We start from the raw sequence: 16,232 nt of genomic DNA on the forward strand, positions 1-16,232 counted from the left end.
CTGCCCGAGGCGGAGGAGGTAAGGTATAGCCTCCTACAGCAGTCACTACTCCTTGCAGGCACCAGCGAGTTTGCATGCAGACCGAACAGTCAGATGGATGCAGTGGGTAAGGGAGGAATTAAGGGCCACGGTCAGACTAAGGGAAGGATTCCGGGCCTTTTAAAACTGTGGTGGAGGGTGACACACCTGGGCTGGTCCTACTGAACCTATTTTCCGAGGTAAGGTATAGCCTCCTACAGCAGTCACTACTCCTTGCAGGCACCAGCGAGTTTGCATGCAGACCGAACAGTCAGATGGATGCAGTGGGTAAGGGAGGAATTAAGGGCCACGGTCAGACTAAGGGAAGGATTCCGGGCCTTTTAAAACTGTGGTGGAGGGTGACACACCTGGGCTGGTCCTACTGAACCTATTTTCCGAGTGAATCGGAGGTGAAGCAGCAGAAGAGGCGCATGGCTTGCTGCTTGCCCTACCTTCTCTCCGAGAGGTGACTACAAAGGCACTAAGCTGCTGAGCAGGCAGTGACAGATTCCACCTAAAAAAATTAGGAACCTGCTACACTGCGGGAGATGTAGCCACAGAGCCCAGCTCAGGCCACTTGGCTAAAGCAGGACAGGTAAAAAACACCTTCAGTTTTATAAAGGTCTTCCCTTTTTACCTCCTTTATGCCCCATTCCTACCTACATGCAGGCATTCACCCGGAGCATTGGCTGTGACAAACACCTGGCAGTGGCTTATTTCCAGCGGGGGACAGTGTTTTACCGGAGGCAGAAGTGAGTGGAAGGGTTTATATTTCATTTTTGCTGCTTGCAGAGATGCTAGCCTTCAGCTGAGGACAGCTCCAGGCAGGATGATACCCCAGGGGCCAAACTGCAAGCCCTCGAGGTAAAACAGGCTCCTGTCCATCGGCAGTGCAGTCTTGGGATTAACACCAGTCTTGGAGCATCTCTCCTCACCCTGGAGTGTCCAAAACACTGCAAGCAGATGGGAGAGACCTAACTAAACTCACACAAGCATATGTAAAGATTTCAAGGCAAGCAGATTGCCACCAGGATGTGGTGATGCCTTTTGTCTTCTGCTCCACAGCCATGAAAAGGCCATCGAGGATTTCAAAGAGGCGCTGGCCCAGCTGCGAGGCAACCAGCTCATTGACTACAAGATCCTGGGGTTGCGGTACAGGCTCTTTGCTTGTGAGGTGAGAAAAACTTGTCCAGCAGTTTGATTCTCTTCACCAGCTCAAGAAATCTAAGAAGACAGCCAGCCTTTCTCTGTGCCTCGCAAGCAACCACTTGAGCCACTGCCCTGCTGTCCTCTCCTTTACCACTCTCCTGACAATGGTGCGGTTGCTCTAAGAGCTCATTTTCTTGCTCCCATCCCTCTGGTAGATACTCTACAACATTGCACTGGTGTATGCCACAACGGAGGACTGGAAGAAAGCTGAGGAGCACCTGACTCGGGCCATGACCATGAAGAGTGAGCTCCAGCATAACAAGATCGACAGGGCAATGGAAGCCATCCTGGTAAGGAAAAGCAGGTCTTACAGCCACTGGGTTTGCTCACAGCAGCCCTGCAGGGAGGAGGGAAAAAAATGCCAGAGAAACCACCTTTTAGCTATGGCTTTAGCAGAGCAGGAGAAAAACGCAGCGGGTGTTAGTGCTGTAGTGAGACATGAATTGGTGGGAAGAGCTTTGGGTCACTGGGGAGGCAGGGACAGGAAGATCAGGATAAATAAACCATGTCAGGGCTGGGATCAGGCTGTCACAGTAGAATTTTGACTTTACGGAGTGAGACCTTAATCCAAGAGATTAAGGGGACATTCAGCAGTCCCTGCTCTCATTTCTGAAGAGCTCTGACTTCTTTGTTCTACAGAAGCAGAAGATCTGTGAGCTGGTGGCCATGCCTGCAGGGAAGCTGTTTAGACCAAATGAAAAGCAAGTGGCCCAATTGGAGAAGAAAGACTACCTGGGAAAGGCTATGGTAAGAAAGAAGTATCTCAGTTGAGCCAAGCCTGTGGGCTGAGGAGAGCTGCTGACCACCCTCTTACCACCCTTCTGAGCTGCTATCTGCTGCCTCATGAGCAGCCAGAGTTATGGAGCTGGCACATACCAGGCATGGAGGGAGGGATGGCATGTAGGGATCTCATGGGGAACAGGGGCTCTGCAAGAATAGCTGCCAAAAGCATGTTTCTGCAGAGCATGGCCTATTTTCAGTTTCTCTCCTTAGCAAGAAATGAGGGACAGTCAGCAAGCCAAGAAGCTATTTAACATGACACTCACAAATGACCTCCTGCTCCATTTGAAAGGAGCTTTTCAGCTCCTATAAGTAAAGCTTTTCTCCCATGACTGTGCAAAATCCAAGCACCTTGGGCTCAGGTTCTGGGCTCCTCCAGAAAGGGAATCATTGGCTGTGCAGGCACTGGGGAATTGGGCAACTGAGAGCCAAGCAGCTCCTTGGGTGTCAGAGGAACCCCAGAAACATGCACACAAACATTTATGAACTTTCTAAGTTAGTAATCTATGAACTTTCTATAGTCACCTGTAGGAAGTAAGGGCTTGAGTTGGACACTTTGGCTTCCTTCAACATTTGTGATTAAAACATAAAGGAAAACTTTTAAGTTACGACTTTAACTGGAGTAGCAGTGAGGCTAAAAGATGAGAACTTACCATAGCCAAGAGCTGAATTCTGGTGCCAGAAGTACTCAGTCTGTAATCCAAGATGCTTAGCCTAAAATCACAGCCCCTCTTGAACCTGAAGCATCCTGATGAACTTGGCTTGGCCAACAGCAAAGGAGGAGAGTGGACATCAGAGATTTAAAGAGAGGTCTGGAAGCACCACTTTATTACCTGTCTGCCTTTGGCTCTAGGTGGTGGCATCTGTGGTGGACAAAGATGATTTTTCAGGATTTGCTCCACTCCAACCACAGGTAAGGTACCACCCCACTGAACAGAATCCTCAGTGAAAGTTCAGGAGGACATAGGGGTGGGTATCATCCTGCACCCTGCTGTGGTCTCTAGCTTACGGTGGGGAGCAAAGAGCAGCATTGCCACCATGAACTTTCTGCCATGGGGAGGAGGAGGATGCTGCCCCCACATCTCAGCTGCTCTCTCCATCATCAGGAAGTACAGCCCAAAGCCACCTACATCTGTGGTTGAGGTTAAGCTGGCACCCTGAACAGGGAAGTAGTGGCGGGGCAGCACATCCTCTGCGCCAACCACAGGGTAATGGCTTTTAGCACAGAGCTGTCTCAGACTCTCCTCATAAGATTCTTTAGGGTTCATCTGTCCAAGCTGAAGTGGAGAAACAAGAGCAGTTCTGCTTTCATTCTCCACCCTCCTCCCTGTTCTCTAAGCCCCTTGCATTTTCTCTCTCATTTTCCTGGTGATGTAGCAGCATCTTTCCATCTCTGAAGGCGCCAAAGAGTTTTTACATGAGCTTTGAGAGGACTTTCATGGGGAAATGCAGCTGCTGCAGCCCACAGCACTGTTAGGCAATATAAAATACACCATTCAGTGCACCCAAGTGTTGGCACCTCGCTATGGGAGTCAGGCCTATTTCAAGTTGCTTCTTCAGAGGGTTGATAAAATCCACCAGAGAACTTAAATTCCTATGGCAGGAGAGACAGTAAAGCACTACAATGGCAACAGGGGATTTTACAAGCATGGTAATGGGAAAATACAGAGAAACACAATTTATGCCAGTTGATCTCAATTCCCTGGTCTCAGCCCCTTGTGAGCTGAAACCAAAATCATGGCTGAACACAGGATTGTGCCTCTGAAAACCAATTGCAGGTGGTAGAATTTGGAAACTACTCCTTAAACGAAGCAAAGCCAGTGACAGTCCCCATAGCACTTTATGCATCAGGGTGGCAAACAGCTGAAAATCTACCTCAGCTAGGTGCAAAGCAGCAAAAAAATACATTTAGGTTCAAATCACCTGACCTGCCACCAGCACGGGGAAGAAGGAACCACGTACGGGGAATGGCAGGCAGGGTAAAAGGCTATAGGACATTTCTGCAAAGCAACCAAAATTCTCCAGCTTACTGGTGATCTTCTTTTTGCCTTCTTGTTGGCAGGCCTCTGGTCCTCCACCCAGGCCCAAGACCCCAGAAATCCTCAGGTGAGTTGGATGAAGGATGGACAACACTGCTAACCCATGCATCCATGTCCAACCCCATCCTGCACCATCACAGCCAAGCATCCAGCCAGAATCCAAAACTCAAGGGGAATGGGGGCCCATAGGAACAGGAGGCAGAGGTCCGGGTTGCCCCTACGGTGTCACCCACTTCCCTGACTCATCCACTGCTTCTACACCCAGGGCCCTCGAAGGGCAGCCACACCGCATCCTATATGAGTTCATCCCTGAGACTGCCGAGGAGCTTCAGGTCCTGCCAGGAAACATTGTCTTTGTCCTGAAGAAAGAGAAGGACAACTGGGCTACGGTGATGTTCAATGGAAAGGTACCAGGGGCGTGAGACTTGCAGGACAAAGCCTTGCCATGAGCAACTAAATGAGTTTCCACCTTAAGTCCCTCATGTCCACCCTAGCTTAGGCCACAGGGTTTGCTGAAACCCATCCAGCAGCTAAGCTTCCAGCCTTAGGGACAATCCTGCATTCAGGGTAGGGTGAGGACAAGCTCAGTCATGTCTTCCAGCAGTGGGTTGCCTCCTTGCCAAGCAATCACCACTCGTCTCTCCTTTCCCTGCAGAAAGGGATTGTTCCCTGCAACTACCTCGAACCTGTGGAGCTCCAGAACAAGCTGCATACCCAGGTAAGGAGACCCAGGAGGAGATGGTGTCCTAGGGAGGGCAGATCCCCACACATTCACCCACCACCCATTCTGGGCCTTCCAGCAGGACCTATACCTGCAAATCCCTACCCCTCATAATGCTGGGCTTGGTTCTTCTGGCTCACAGTCACCTTCACATATGCTCAGAGACCTGCAATATGTAGGCACATGCTGCACCAATACCCGCCCTGGGTGGTGGTTGGCAATGCCAGGGAAATAAGGGGTAGTGAAGTCACCCCTCCCGGGTTCAAGACCCCAAACAGACCTTGGGAAGAATAGTGGGTGGGAGATGGGGCTCCATAAGGCAGCAGTGTGCCAGCTCCCTTTGGAAGGGTGGGATTGACAGCACTATCTTTTTCCCATCTGGCACAGGAACAAACTCCTCTTGAAACAGAGATCCCCGAATCACCCAGCTCCGCTGCTCCAGAGAAACCGCGGCGGCTGGCACCAGGTCAGTGAGGGGGAGCTGAAGGGACGGGGGTGCCTTAGGGGTGAAACCCCTGGCAGCAGGTTTGAGAGGGTTGCCTCGGTTCCATGTCCTCACACTTTGAGACCAGGGCTAGGGCTCATCTCTGTCTCGTTCCCAGACCCGTCTGCAGCCAAGGATGGGGAGACATTAAAGCAGGAGGCAGAGACAGCAACTGCAATGCTGAGAATGGCATAAAATAGTGCAGGCGGGTCCCCAAGGAAAGAAAGTCCCTTTGTGCTCTTAAGTTAGCACAACAACTAATGGAAAAAAGGTCCTGGGGATAGGAATGAGGCATGTAACCCAGCTTGTCCAAGCTTGGAGTATAAGGTTCCTTATAGGCTTCTCCTTAGAGTAGGGCACCTGCAATGTTTTTAGTGCTGTTGTGAGCTGGGCTAGGTGTGAAGGAGCTGTGGTGGTTGCCTTGGGAAGGGCATTTCTGGCCAATGCTAGCCAGTGTCCCACATCCCAGGCCTGGGGAGAGGATAGTAGCACCAGGACCATCACCTCACCCCCAGCACAGCTGGTTCAGGATGCTGAGAAGCTGAAAAGGGCTCTGCTGTCTGCATCCACTCTGCTGCAGGAGTGCTCAGGTACATGGTCCAAAATTGCTGTTGTTGCAAGTATGTGAGAACACAAGCTGAAACGAAGAGCAGGGAGGAAGCATTGCAAGTTGCCCTCTCTAGAAAACATCTGGCAGTAGGAGCCTGTGGCTGATCTGCAAGCTCCACACCACTGCAGGGAAAACACATTTGGGGTAGAAAATATCACTGTGCAGAGACTGTTCCACATGGGTGTTAACCCGCTGCAGTTTTCTGCCAGGGTTCATGTCCCAAGCAGAGCAGCCTTAAATGCAGTCTAGTGGTAAAGTTGATACAGAAGATTGCTATGGCTCATGGGAGTTATGGACAAACAGCTCAGGGACCCAATAACCTGAAAGAGCATCTTTATAGTACCAAAAGCCAGTGCAGATTTAGCAGTGGGACTGCAATCAACAGCATAGCACTGCCTCTTCCCATAACAAGCACAGCTGTGTCAAAACACTGACAAAACATAGAAAAGATCCTTGTGCAGAGACTTCAACAAACCTGTGTGAAATCACCCTACCTGGAGGTCTAAATTTAGCTCTACAACCACAGTGAGGCATGGGGACTGTCTCCAGTTTCTAGTGTGGATGGACCTAGGGAGATCAGAAGAGCAAAGACAGCTCAAATGTTTATTATTTTTAAAATCTGCCCAGGAAAGACCCATAAAACTCCCATCCCTATGAGAGGGAAGGCACAGAGACTAAATCTCTGCTTGATGGTTACATTTAAATCTTACAGATGAACCCCATCACAGCTGATGCTGCGTTCACTCAAGTGACCAGCACTGGCTCCAAGGTTGGCTGGTGGTGTTGCAGGTAATGATGGGCTCCAGGAGATCTGAATGCGTGCTTCGGCACAGAGCAGTAATGCTTACCCTGTCCCACCTCTTTCTTCCTCCACAGACAGTGCTCCTGTTACTGTGATACAGACGAGAGATGCAGCAAAGGTAACATCTTCTGAACACAGACCCCAAGGTGTTGGTGTTACAAATCTGCATTTACTGCATGTTGAAAGGTGATGGCATGCCCAGCAAGCACCATGGCCCTGGAAGTGTTCCAAGTTTTCATCATTCAGGAGCCTCTACAAGGCATAACAGGGCGAAGGGCCAGTCAGGACCCAACCAGGTGACTGGCGCTGCTCTTTGGGAGTTCTCTGGTCCACTCCCCAGTCGACCTGGGGCTGTCAGCAGAACAAAGTACAACTCTCACCTTAGTTGACCTGTGGCACTTCAGAAGGGAGAAATGGAGAGAGCTTGGCTGTAATGCACACACTCCTGTGCAGGGTCAGCACATCATGAAGTCATGCTGGGGAGAGAGATGGGAAAACATGGCAATCCCAACTCAAAAAAGGAATGAGCGGGTTGAATGGTAGACACATTTCAAATTTGGTCACCTAAAAGCCACCATTTGTTTGCTAAGTGACTAATCTATGACTCTGCTCCCTCGTGGGAAAAGCCCAGGGTAGCTTAGGTGGCACAACCACTGACCTGCCCGGAAGGAAGTACCAAAGGTTGCACACTCTAGCAGAGATGTCTCCCTGACCAGCAGCCAGCTGTTGCCTCACAGCTCAGATTTGACTCAGGCAACCACAGTTCCCATATCCCCGTCCCTCTCCCTGCTCTCACCAAGCCACGCAAGCTCTGACATCCAGTTTACCACCTGCAGGAGACAGAAGCGGCCATCTCCAGCCCTCACATCCTCAAAGTGCATTACAAGTACACGGTTGCTCTGCAAGTTGAGCCAGGCCTCTCCTACGTGGAGCTCCTGGACCTGGTTTGCAAGAAACTGGAGCTCCAGCCTGAGCACACACAGCTGAGGTGAGGCACTGCCCACTGCAGGGAGCTAAAGCTGTGTTTTTAGAGCTCACACTTTTACCCCATGTCCTCTGCACATGCAGGTACAAGCCTGTGGAGACCCAAGTGCTGGTGACTCTAAGCACAGAGAACCTGGAGGCAGCTTGGAGCCAGAGCAAGGACAACTGTCTGACAGTCTGGTGTGACATCACGGAGGTCAGTGACAACTAGTGCTGGCAAAGAACCCCAGCAGATACTGCCTTTACTTTCTTTGTTGTGAGTGCAGACTTGTGGCTTTCAAAGCAAGCCAGCGACCTCTTTAAAGGCAGATGAGCAAAGAGCAGGTGAAGAGAAACAGAGCTTGTCTCTTACCCTGGTACAAAGGAAAAGGAGGATCTGAGAGGTGTCCTTACCAGCTTATTTCCTGCCTTAGGGAGAGGGTTTTTTACCAGACAGCAAACCAGAGGAGCTGCTGCAGGAGGCAACACCGGAGGAGACGGGACCAACCCAAGTTGTAGCGCAGTACAATTACGAAGCCACCCAACCTGAAGACCTGGAGTTTCAGGCAGGAGATATGATACTTGTCTTATCCAAAGGTAATTGTGCTCCTTCTGCAACAGGCAAGGGAGCTTCCAGCTCTGGTGACAGCATGGGTCTGAGCCTGAGATGCCAAATGCCTGCAGCAGCTGCTGCTCAGTCCAGTGGAAGTTATGGGTTTCCAACATCTCTCAGTCAGGCCAAAAACTCTCAGGTATTTGGTCAGAAACTGGATGCACATTCTTCAACAGACCCTATGAGCTTCACCAAAGACTTTGATCTCTTTCTCCAAATCCCCGTCCTCTAAAGCAAACTGTTTCATGCTGGGAACCTCCAGAGCAACAGCCTAGCTCAGGTAGCCTTCACTGATAGCAAACTTCCGCAAGTTGCAGTTTACCACCTTTAGATGGAAAACAGGCTGCTCAGATTTCTCCTGCAGGGCACTCTGAGAAAGCTTGTGTTGAACTCAAACACTTTACAAGACAGATTAGAAAAGAAACTAGCAGAGATTACATGAGGTGGCAGGTGGAAGCCAGGGGTAAGGACAACCTAAGAACACATAGAAGAGTTACTTTCCTTCACGTTGCTAAGAGATGTGCCACTGAGCTTCCAGTCTCCAGATTCACAGGGCAAATTTCTCCATCCCCATGAAGGACAAAAGGCAAACCACTCCCTCCAAAAAAACCCCAAACAACACCCCCCCAAACCAAACCAACCTAGTGAGGTGTTTCTAGCCTCTGCTTTGCATGCTCCTGACGAAGGACGGGGTTTTGGCTTACCAGGCAGTTATCTGGAGACAAGACAAGTAGGACCTAACGTCTGCAAGATTGCATTCTACAAGTGCCTTCTTCCAACAGCAGCTGCCTCATGCTGTAGCTGCAGCAGAGCTCCTCCAGCTCTACCAGGGGCTTCCCATCCAAGTGTCAGTGTTACACATCTCTGACAATGTATTTTCATCACACCCGTTTCTGCCACCCTCTTCCCCAAACACTTTCCAGATGGGAGGGTTTCACTTGAGCTGTGTTTAAGCGTACTAATCACAGTTTATCTTTTAAAGGAGTTGCCTCATTTTGTCTACTGCTCCCACAATGGCAGAATGCTCTTACTCCCATCTCTCTTACCTGGCACCTTTTTCTGTTTGGTTTTGGTTTTAAGCGTAGTCTTCCATTAGCCTCAATCCCCTTCAGTATTAGTCTTCAGTGCTTTTAACAAGAATAGAGGCTTAAATACAGACTAAATCTTAGCAAGGTCTAGTACATGTTTTTGAGTTGGATCCTTTGAAGCCTGTGCAGAATGCACAGGATGCAGGAAAAAGTTATTGTGCTTCAGCAAAAGCTGCCAGCAAACCCATACCAGGTGAAGAATCACAGACAGACCCTGCACAGGGCATCTGTTTCCCTTTTCTGTGTGAGATCGAGGCATCAGAAAGTTAAGACAAAAAAATCATAATGATGTTATTTTGCTCTAAGTAACTCTATCACTAATGTGGCTGGTTGACAAATGATCATAGTCCCCCTCTTCCACTGTACAGGTGAGGTTTTGCACCACACATTGATGACTCCTTGCACTCCAAAATTCCACTCTCACTGCTGAACTATTTCCCACTAAAAATTTGGTTCTTGCCTCATTTGGTTCCCCCACAGCACGAGCTTTCAGAGCAACCAAGCTTTACTCAACCCAGGGTAGCAGAGGCTTTGGGGGTTTGTTTTAGGGTTTTTTCTTCACATGAACGTGGAAGAGCAGGTGAAAATGCACTTTAGCTGGCGCCTTAAAGATCATAGCCCAAGGTCTCAGATTGTTTCCTTGCTCTCCATACTCACTTTGTTTCCACTGTTTTCTATTCAAGGCAGTTTCTAAGCCCCTTGGCCTCTTATTTTGTTCTACTTTCCCTGCTGCATTCTTTCTTACCTTGCTTGTAGAGAGCTTGTAGGCTTGCTCCCTACCTCGTTCCTCTCCAGCCCCTTTCATCCACATTCCTCTCTGCACCAGGCTTTACCAGAAAACCTTAAAAAGGTGTTCTAGGGCCTATCTATAGCACAGGGAGGTTATTATGCGCCTGTATATCTATATGGTGACAAAAACTGTGTTGATTCTATCTTCCAGTGAATGAAGACTGGTTAGAAGGCCAGTGCAACGGAAAGATAGGCATCTTTCCATCCGCTTTCGTTCAAAAGTCTAACACTAAAGACCTGGAGATGTGATTTCAGAAGAACTTAAAGTCGTAGATGTGGGAAGAAATTAAGAATTCAACCACTGCAATTACAGTTTCCATATTAATCACTGCACCTGAAAATGAAGTTTAAATATTACTGCTACTTATATTAAAAGCTTTATTTTTTTATTTTACATTTTGCACTGTTCTTTAGAACAGGTACTTACTACAAAGTTACTAACAGTCTCCTGTTAGGAATGCATTCAGTCCTAAAACCTGTGCTTGCCAAGAGACTTGCTCTGCCCCACCTGCCCTATCCTTAACAAAGCTTTCATGCAGACATGCCAGTAGCTGGGAAAACCCATGAGGGTAATGCTTCTTGCACTCACAGCCCTACCAACAGATCCAGAAGAGGAACTGGTGTTCAGGAAGCTACAGACCAGGAAAGGCTGAACAGTGTTTACTTCCTTAAAATGTCATTGCCAACCCCAAGAGCTTAAAAGATACCATGCAGACTCACCCTGCTCCAATAGATAATTCACTTCAAAATCATGGTGACTAAAATCCCCCACCAATAAAAGTATATGTATTTTTTTTTTCCTTTCACCTTTAGGAGCTGTATCTCAAAGCATTTTTGCAGCAGTCAGAAGAGATCGTAATTTAGAAAGAGACTGCCTGGAATCTCACCAGGTCATACAGCAGCAAAGTTGCCCCCTTTACAAAAGCTTACACAACTTTGATGCCCGCTTCCCTATCCAAGAGGTTTGCCCCTCTTTGCCCATGGCACTGCTTTCACAGTATTTCTGGTGCTTCTTGCTGACAGCTGCTCCTTCTGGCACTTAAAAATGATGTACCTTGCTCTGTCCTCGAAACACCCAAGCTGTAGATGAGCCAGCCACCCACAGTGTAGGGAGTGCCTTGCTTCAAAGGTGCCAAGGGTAGCAGTTTCTCCACTTCAAATCCCATCATGCAAATTCTGGACAGCCCCACTGTTCCGATCCCCTAAACATCATAGTTATTTTGAAAGGAACTTACTACGAAGAATTGCCTGGATACAAAGAATGCCTGTCATTTCAAAACCAGAACATCTCTGTCCTTTTGACACATTTGGAAGTATGCTGTTCAAAAGCTGGCTGCAAACAGCCAACACTGACCTGCAGGCACATCAACGGCAGGAGAATCTGTGTCCTCCACCTCCCACTGAAACTTCAAACCTTTGCCTGACTTCTCCAGAAAAATACGGCATTTTTAAAAGCCTGCAGCCAAGTTACACAAGAAATAAATGCTACACGCAGACCTGGATGGAGAGAACATGGTTTAATTAAAGGCAAAGCTGATTTCAGCAGCTGCAGTTCTTGCACAGACAGACAAAAAAAAACACAAAAAAAGCTTACGACACAAACCAGTTTCTGTTGGGTGCCCCTTTTCCTTGCTCCTCCAAGTGACGGAGGGCAGGAGGGGAGTCCCAGCCGAGAGTCGAATGCATTCCCGAGGCCAGATGCTCATGCACAAGTGGAACGGTGTGGCTGGGACCCTGGCACTGCTGGAGTGAGATGGCGAACCTGGTTAGCTCGTCTAGGGTGCAAGAGTCAGTGACAGTTCAAACACTGGAATGTCGCAGCTGCCTGGGTGCACAGCTTGATACACAAACTGGGAGGGCTAGAGGGAAATAGAGGGGTTTGGTTCATATTACCACTGGGTGGAAACTTTACTTTTTAGACTTTCTAAAGGAAACACAGCTTCAAAATGCAACAAAGAACAGTGATGTTGCTAAGGTGGAGATCATGGGGGCTCATTCCCCTGGAGGGGTACCGTGTCTTCTCTGCCTTCGTTTTTTTTATTCCTTGGGGCTGCCCAGACTCCAGTGTCACTTCGGCTCTTGCATGTGCTTTGCTCTGCAGCTGACTTCCAGCTCAGAGATCCTGAATCATCATACAAATCCCTACTGCTAAACACAGCAAATGGACATTGAGATTGTTTCCATAACTTCCCTGGGAAACCTAACAAAAATGCTGTCCTTTTCTTTATCAAAGCTTCCAGTCTTCCTTCCCTCTAATAAATAGCAGATAAAACATTTCCCTTTCCCTTCTGCACCTTTTCATCTATGAACAGCACTATACTTTCTTCTGTGTGCGGGTCACACGTGTGTGTCCACAGATGCCTTGAATTCTGTTCTGGAACTGAAAGTTTGGGGCTGCAGCTGGGGGTGGGAGGTGCGGGGGGACGGGTTTCTGCAGAGCTGATGTGTGCCTGCGGGGTGCATACACTCTGCACTGTCCAGGCTGACTGGCAGCTTTACCCAGCCCTGCTGGACCCCTGATTATTTTCTGCGAGATGTTGCACATTGGTAATGAAACTACTAGCGTCCAGCGAAGATGGGAGGATGGAGAGAGAAAAAAAACAAAACAAAAACCATTGAAAGCTTTCTACCTACCTATTAAAATAAGTCAGGCTGTGAATGCACAGACTAGCAGGCCCTTTGTGGGGCTAGCCACTATGCTACAGTAAAATGTACAGGAATCAAACATTAATTCAAAACCCCATAGCAGTTAACTTGCATGTCCAGCAGAGTGCTGCAATGCCCCACATCACCCATTATAGCTCAAACACCTAACTGAGAGGAGGGCATTTCTTGCTGGAGTCTCTAACTCACCCGTGGGCTGGCTAAAGCCTTTAGGTGAAAGGTAAAGTGGTGTTAAGTGCCAGACTCTTCTTCATGAAACTCCTTTGCTAGCCCAGGAGATAGAGCTCCCCCTTGCCACCAACCACCTCTGACCAGAGCAGCAACTGGGGCTTTCATTGCTACACACTATGAAGCACGTCTGTGTACGGAAGAATTCAGTGTGATCTTACTACTGAGATAGTAATAAAGATGTTTAGGAGTAATTTCAACTACATTCTCAGTCAGCAAAGCAATCATTAATGGATTCCTATTTTATCTCCCCAAAGAGAGGAAAAGGATTGAGAAGTTCTCATTGGCTTCTCCCATCTGCCCTTCATTCTCAGCTTTTACTTCCCATGTGGCTGGGGACATGCACAATGGAGAAGGTGAGAGGTGGTGATATCGGGTTACTGAGTGAGACAAACAGCAGTTCCTCTCTCCCTCCAGAGGGCCCAGGGATGGGAGAGTTCCTGATGTTGTTTTCTTGCACTGCAGACGTTTTGTGCACACTCAGTGGGTTGGTGGAGCACTTATGCCCTCCTGACAGCAAGGAACAGAAGAGAGGGCTGCCACCTGCACAGGACTGTGTGGGCCAGTCCTGCAAACCCAACATGCCATGGTTTATGGAGCCTTCGTTTGCAAGGGTTGCCACCTCGGTCTCAATGCGGCGGGTTCATGGTGCCTTGTCCACGTTGCTGCTTCTGCTTCTGCTGCATTAACAGCTGCTCCAGGGCAGAGGGTCCAGGGTGCATCATGGAACTGGACCAGATGGACTAAAACCAAACAGCCAATAATAGCACCTCCTTGCATTAGACAGTCCCCCCTCTTACAGATGAGAAAGTGGAGATAGTTTTTTCTATTCTCCCTCTTTATCACTTATACATGGCTTACCATAAAAGTTATCTAGACTTCAAAGAAGGCCTTCTAAAAAGAGGCTCCCTGGAAGAAGCTTATCTTCCTCCAGAATCCTCATTACCATAAAAAACATCCCATGCTAACAATTACTAATTTTAGAATAGTCAAAGCAAATTTTGTATTTCTTCCAGTTCTGCTAGCCTGGTCTTGTTCCACAAAATACTCTAAACCAGCAAGGACTGGAAAACCATGACATCTTCCAGCACTGGTCACACCTCCCACATTGCCTGCATAAGTAAATCTGCAGGAAAACCAAGAACCCATTCCTAAACACAGCTTCAGCCAAGTATACCTTCAGGCTCTCCATAAGCACAGCTGAGGAGTCCTCCATAGCAGGAGGGCCTTGGGCTGCCCAGGTGCCACTGGGAGCGCTGGTCTGGTGCCAGCTGCTCTCCGAAGATGAGGATGTTGCTGGAAGGTAGTCCAGGCCAAACCCTCCCATTGCTAAAATGGTAGAAAGATAAATTCAACAGAATGTAGCAAAACCACAGCAAAGCAAACACCATCAGCCAGCTTCACGCAAACCTGGAACCCAGCACTTGCCTGGCTTATCTGTTTTCCAGCGGTCTGCGACTCTCCTGTCTCTGTTGTCTGGAGTCCCAATAGGTCCGAAGTTGGAGAAGGGAACAGAATTGTGGTTATGGGTTGGAGGTGAGCTTGGCAAGCTGCTGGGGTTGGAGGAGTGAGGGGACTGGCTGGCTGGTGTTGAATGATCTAGTGATTAGAAGGCAAGAGGAAAAAGGTCAACATAAAGAGCAGGAGCCTCCCATTTTGACTTTTTTAGTGCTGCTGCAAATACTGCCATGACCCAGATTTCTCCAATGCAGGAGGTCAACAATGGAGGTTCCCTCCATAACACAAGTGTAATGCAAATTCCTAGGTTTTGAGTGAAAATTTTTGTGCATAGACAAGAACAGAATGAATGCATTTAATGCATGCGTGCTTACCAGAAAACCTCCAGAGGGGTGGCTAGCCAAAGTGAGTTTTCCCAATATTTATGAAAAACTTTTCTTAAAACAAAAAACAAAAAACAAACAAAAAAAAAACCACACCAAAAAAACAAAAACAAAACACCCCCCCAAAAAAAGAATCCATTAGACCCTGAGGAGTTTGGGAGTTTGCAAGTTTACAACTTGAACTCCAAAGTCTGTGAATGTTTTAAACTTGTATAAGTCTTAAATCAATTTAGACCAGAACACAATACTGAGAAAAAGTGAGAGCAAGCATGAAAAAAGCCTATCTGCAGCTAGGAGAGAACGATGCCTCAAGCAACACAGCATAGCAGGATGCAAGAGACTATGTGGTCTTGAATGAACAAGTGAAGAGAGAGAAAGCTGAAGCTATGTGAGCCATAAATCCTTCTAGAATAAAAGCATTTTGAAACTCCTTCCATTTCACCTACAACAGTTATTCCTGGTGAGTCTCAGTAAAACCAAAAATCTCACTGAGTGCAGATGTTATGTAAAATCCATTCACTTCTTAGATTCAACTTAATTCCTCCTTCACACTCACCTGGATTTTTAGTGAGAAAAAGATCATAACAAAACATTTAAAATATTTTATGCTTCTCAGGTAATTACTAAGGAAAAAGCTGGTTTGCTTTGTAGGCAGCTTAATAAAAAAAGAACAAACCAAAACCAAACTACACAAAAATCCCAGTATATTTTCCTCAACACTTTTCAGTCATAGTTTCTTTCTCTATGAAGTATGTACATTAGAAATTCAGTTCTTACTGCTTTTTCCAAAGAAGCAACTCTAAAGTATATGAATGTTTGAAGCCCTACTCCCAAATGCTTGTCAGGAAGGTAAGTTAAAGAGATTTCAGGATCTTTTATCCTGCTCAACTACTTCAATTAAATCCAGGTTCTTATGCTATATTAATTACAGAATCCCTTCATATTTCTGAGGATGAAGAAAACTAGAAACCTTCAGACACCTTGTCAAGCTGGTTTTTATTTTTTTTTATTTTATTTTTTTTTTTTAAATGTCCAGTTACATGAAACTTGCACTATGTTCATAGAATCATAGAATAGAATCATAGAATCATAGAATCATAGAATAGTTAGGGTTGGAAAGGACCTTAAGATCATCTAGTTCCAACCCCCCTGCCATAAGCACGGACACCACACACTAAACTATGTCGCCCAAGGCTCTGTCCAGCCTGGCCTTGAACACCGCCAGGGATGGAGCATTCACAACTTCCTTGGGCAACTTATTCCAGTGCCTCACCACCCTCACTGTGAAGAACTTCTCCCTTATATCTAACCTAAAGTTCCCCTGTTTAAGTTTAAAGCCATTACCCCTTGTCCTACCACTAGAGTCCCTAATGAAGAGTCCCT

The 16,232-nt window shown here is 47.5% G+C and overlaps 2 protein-coding genes across 5 annotated transcripts in view; one reads left to right on the forward strand and one right to left on the reverse strand.

Annotated features, from left to right (window-relative positions):
- NCF2 (neutrophil cytosolic factor 2) overlaps positions 1 to 10,365 on the forward strand; it is a 10,514-nt gene extending 149 nt beyond the window's left edge. The window contains exons 2-16 of the mRNA XM_010016845.1: positions 574 to 613; positions 688 to 770; positions 1,084 to 1,192; positions 1,383 to 1,517; positions 1,867 to 1,974; positions 2,861 to 2,920; positions 4,070 to 4,113; positions 4,312 to 4,453; positions 4,702 to 4,764; positions 5,155 to 5,233; positions 6,738 to 6,781; positions 7,500 to 7,651; positions 7,732 to 7,843; positions 8,061 to 8,223; positions 10,268 to 10,365. Of these exons, the coding sequence (XP_010015147.1) occupies positions 574 to 613; positions 688 to 770; positions 1,084 to 1,192; positions 1,383 to 1,517; positions 1,867 to 1,974; positions 2,861 to 2,920; positions 4,070 to 4,113; positions 4,312 to 4,453; positions 4,702 to 4,764; positions 5,155 to 5,233; positions 6,738 to 6,781; positions 7,500 to 7,651; positions 7,732 to 7,843; positions 8,061 to 8,223; positions 10,268 to 10,365 (1,432 nt within the window). The remainder of the gene's footprint in view (positions 1 to 573; positions 614 to 687; positions 771 to 1,083; positions 1,193 to 1,382; positions 1,518 to 1,866; positions 1,975 to 2,860; positions 2,921 to 4,069; positions 4,114 to 4,311; positions 4,454 to 4,701; positions 4,765 to 5,154; positions 5,234 to 6,737; positions 6,782 to 7,499; positions 7,652 to 7,731; positions 7,844 to 8,060; positions 8,224 to 10,267) is intronic.
- A 3,040-nt stretch (positions 10,366 to 13,405) lies between these two features.
- The window catches only part of SMG7 (SMG7 nonsense mediated mRNA decay factor), a 31,435-nt gene continuing 28,608 nt past the window's right edge, over positions 13,406 to 16,232 (reverse strand). For all 4 annotated transcript variants that reach the window (XM_010016850.1, XM_010016849.1, XM_010016848.1 and 1 more), the window contains 3 exons: positions 14,437 to 14,607; positions 14,186 to 14,337; positions 13,406 to 13,751 (listed from right to left, as the gene is read on the reverse strand). In XM_010016850.1, the coding sequence (XP_010015152.1) occupies positions 13,638 to 13,751; positions 14,186 to 14,337; positions 14,437 to 14,607 (437 nt within the window). In that variant the 3' untranslated portion in view covers positions 13,406 to 13,637. The remainder of the gene's footprint in view (positions 13,752 to 14,185; positions 14,338 to 14,436; positions 14,608 to 16,232) is intronic.

Source organism: Nestor notabilis, unplaced genomic scaffold (genome assembly GCF_000696875.1).
Source record: "Nestor notabilis isolate BGI_N333 unplaced genomic scaffold, ASM69687v1 scaffold11716, whole genome shotgun sequence".
Taxonomy (NCBI): domain Eukaryota; kingdom Metazoa; phylum Chordata; class Aves; order Psittaciformes; family Psittacidae; genus Nestor; species Nestor notabilis.